The sequence below is a fragment of the Charadrius vociferus genome, unplaced genomic scaffold (genome assembly GCF_000708025.1).
Source record: "Charadrius vociferus isolate BGI_N301 unplaced genomic scaffold, ASM70802v2 scaffold2447, whole genome shotgun sequence".
In the NCBI taxonomy this organism is placed as follows: domain Eukaryota; kingdom Metazoa; phylum Chordata; class Aves; order Charadriiformes; family Charadriidae; genus Charadrius; species Charadrius vociferus.
This window is the reverse complement of record NW_009649244.1, coordinates 23,114-24,711: the sequence shown is the minus strand read 5'-3', so window position 1 is coordinate 24,711 and position 1,598 is coordinate 23,114. Positions and strand designations below refer to the sequence as shown.

General features: G+C 65.8%; 1 protein-coding gene across 1 annotated transcript in view; it reads left to right on the top strand.

Annotated features, from left to right (window-relative positions):
- WDR18 (WD repeat domain 18) overlaps positions 1-1,598 on the top strand; it is a gene marked incomplete at its 5' end in the record, with an annotated part of 10,296 nt that extends 8,698 nt beyond the window's left edge. Inside the window, 3 exons of the mRNA XM_009889047.1 lie at positions 849-854; positions 1,110-1,178; positions 1,467-1,598. Coding sequence (XP_009887349.1) covers positions 849-854; positions 1,110-1,178; positions 1,467-1,598 — 207 coding nt within the window. The remainder of the gene's footprint in view (positions 1-848; positions 855-1,109; positions 1,179-1,466) is intronic.

Sequence of the window (1,598 nt, the reverse complement as noted above, 5' to 3'; positions counted from 1 at the left end):
GCAGGCAGGAAGCAGGCAGGGGGCAGGCAGGAAGCAGGCAGGGGGCAGGCAGGCTCGTCCCTCGCTCTTGGGCTCTTCTGGGCTGCTCTCGGCCCGGGGAGAGGAGCCCCCAGACCGGGGTCTCCAAGCGGAGCCGGGTCCGGGCTGGGGTGCGGGTGTCCCTTTGGGATCACCCTGGTGTCAGTCGTGGCGTGGGGGGTCTGGAGCCGTTGGGGCTCTGCAGCTCTGCCCTGCCCGAGGTCCTGCCCGTCAAGACCCCCGTGCAGCCGCTTTGTCTCTTTCTGCCAGAGGCTGTTCTCCCTCCGCGAATGCCCTTCTCCAGCGTGGTGAAACCCGTTCCTCCTCCCTCGCTCTCCCCTCGCCGTCCTGGCTGGTGCAGTCATTTGTCCTCCCAGCCTTGTGCCGCAGCGTGGGCTGGCTCTGCTGTCCCACCACCGCTGTCCCTCAGCCCCGGCGTGGCCGTCCCCAGGCAGGGGGGTATCCTGCACCATCAGCGATCGCAGGCTTACTGCGTGCCGTGCCAGTCCCTCCTCTGGCCTCTCTGCCGGCGGTCCCAGAGCTTCTCTCCTCTGTCAGCATCCATCCCTGGGCAAGTGACAGTCCTGCCGTGGCTGATGGATGAGCCCCGTGTAGGGGAGGTGGCAGCCGGTCCAGGAGGGGCTGTTTGCCCACTGCTCGGCGGAGGGGACGGCACGCCGGCGGTGCAGGACCGGGTGTCCTTCACCCTGTCGGGTGCTGCTTCAGAGCTGTCAGTCCTGCAGTCAGTCGGGCTCCTCCGCTCGCAGCACGATGCCGGCAGAGCAGCCCGCGGCGCGATGAGCGTGGCGCTTCCCCCTGCCCCGGCGAAGGGCTCTGTCCGTGCTGGCAGAGGAGCTTGGCGGACCCCTGCCCAAGGCAGTCTTGAGGGGGCTGTTTTGGGACCCCTCTCCCTGCCCAGCCCTGCGCACAGTCCATTTTGGAAAGGGGCTGCAGGGTTGGCTGTACCCCGCCGCAGTCCGCTCAGTCACGGCAGGGCTGGGGCCGGGGGGCTGCAGTGGGGAGCGCTGCTCGGGGGCGCTGGGGGAGGGCCCGGGTCCTCTGCGTCAGTGTCTCCTGTCTGGTCCCTGCAGGAGCCTGGGGAGAGCTACCTGGAGAAGGCTGAGAAGATGTACGCACAGATGTACTCGACAAGGGAAAAGGTGAGAGCTGCTCCGAGACGGGGGAATCTCGTCCTTCTGGTGCAGACCCCCCGTGGGGTCCTCTCGTCAGCTGAACCTGTTCTCAGGGCCCCGCGCAAGTTGGAGACAGGGAGGAACGAGCCCCGGAATTTGCTGATGGTGTAGAGAGGAGGGACTGCGGTTTGAGTAGGAGATGGAGGAGAGAGAGGACGAAAGGGTTTGGGATTTGTTGGGGGGAGCGCCAGCCTCCACTCGCCAGAGGTGAGCGCCGCGTGCCTGACGCTTTTCTGCTGTGTTTTTCTCTCGCAGAACCTGGTGGGAGACCAGGAGCATCTGACGATCCAGGTGAGCGAGCTGGAAGAGGAGGTGAGCACCCTCCGGAAAATCAACAAGAACCTCTTTGACTTCTCCGCTCGCATCATCACCAAACCAGCCAAATGA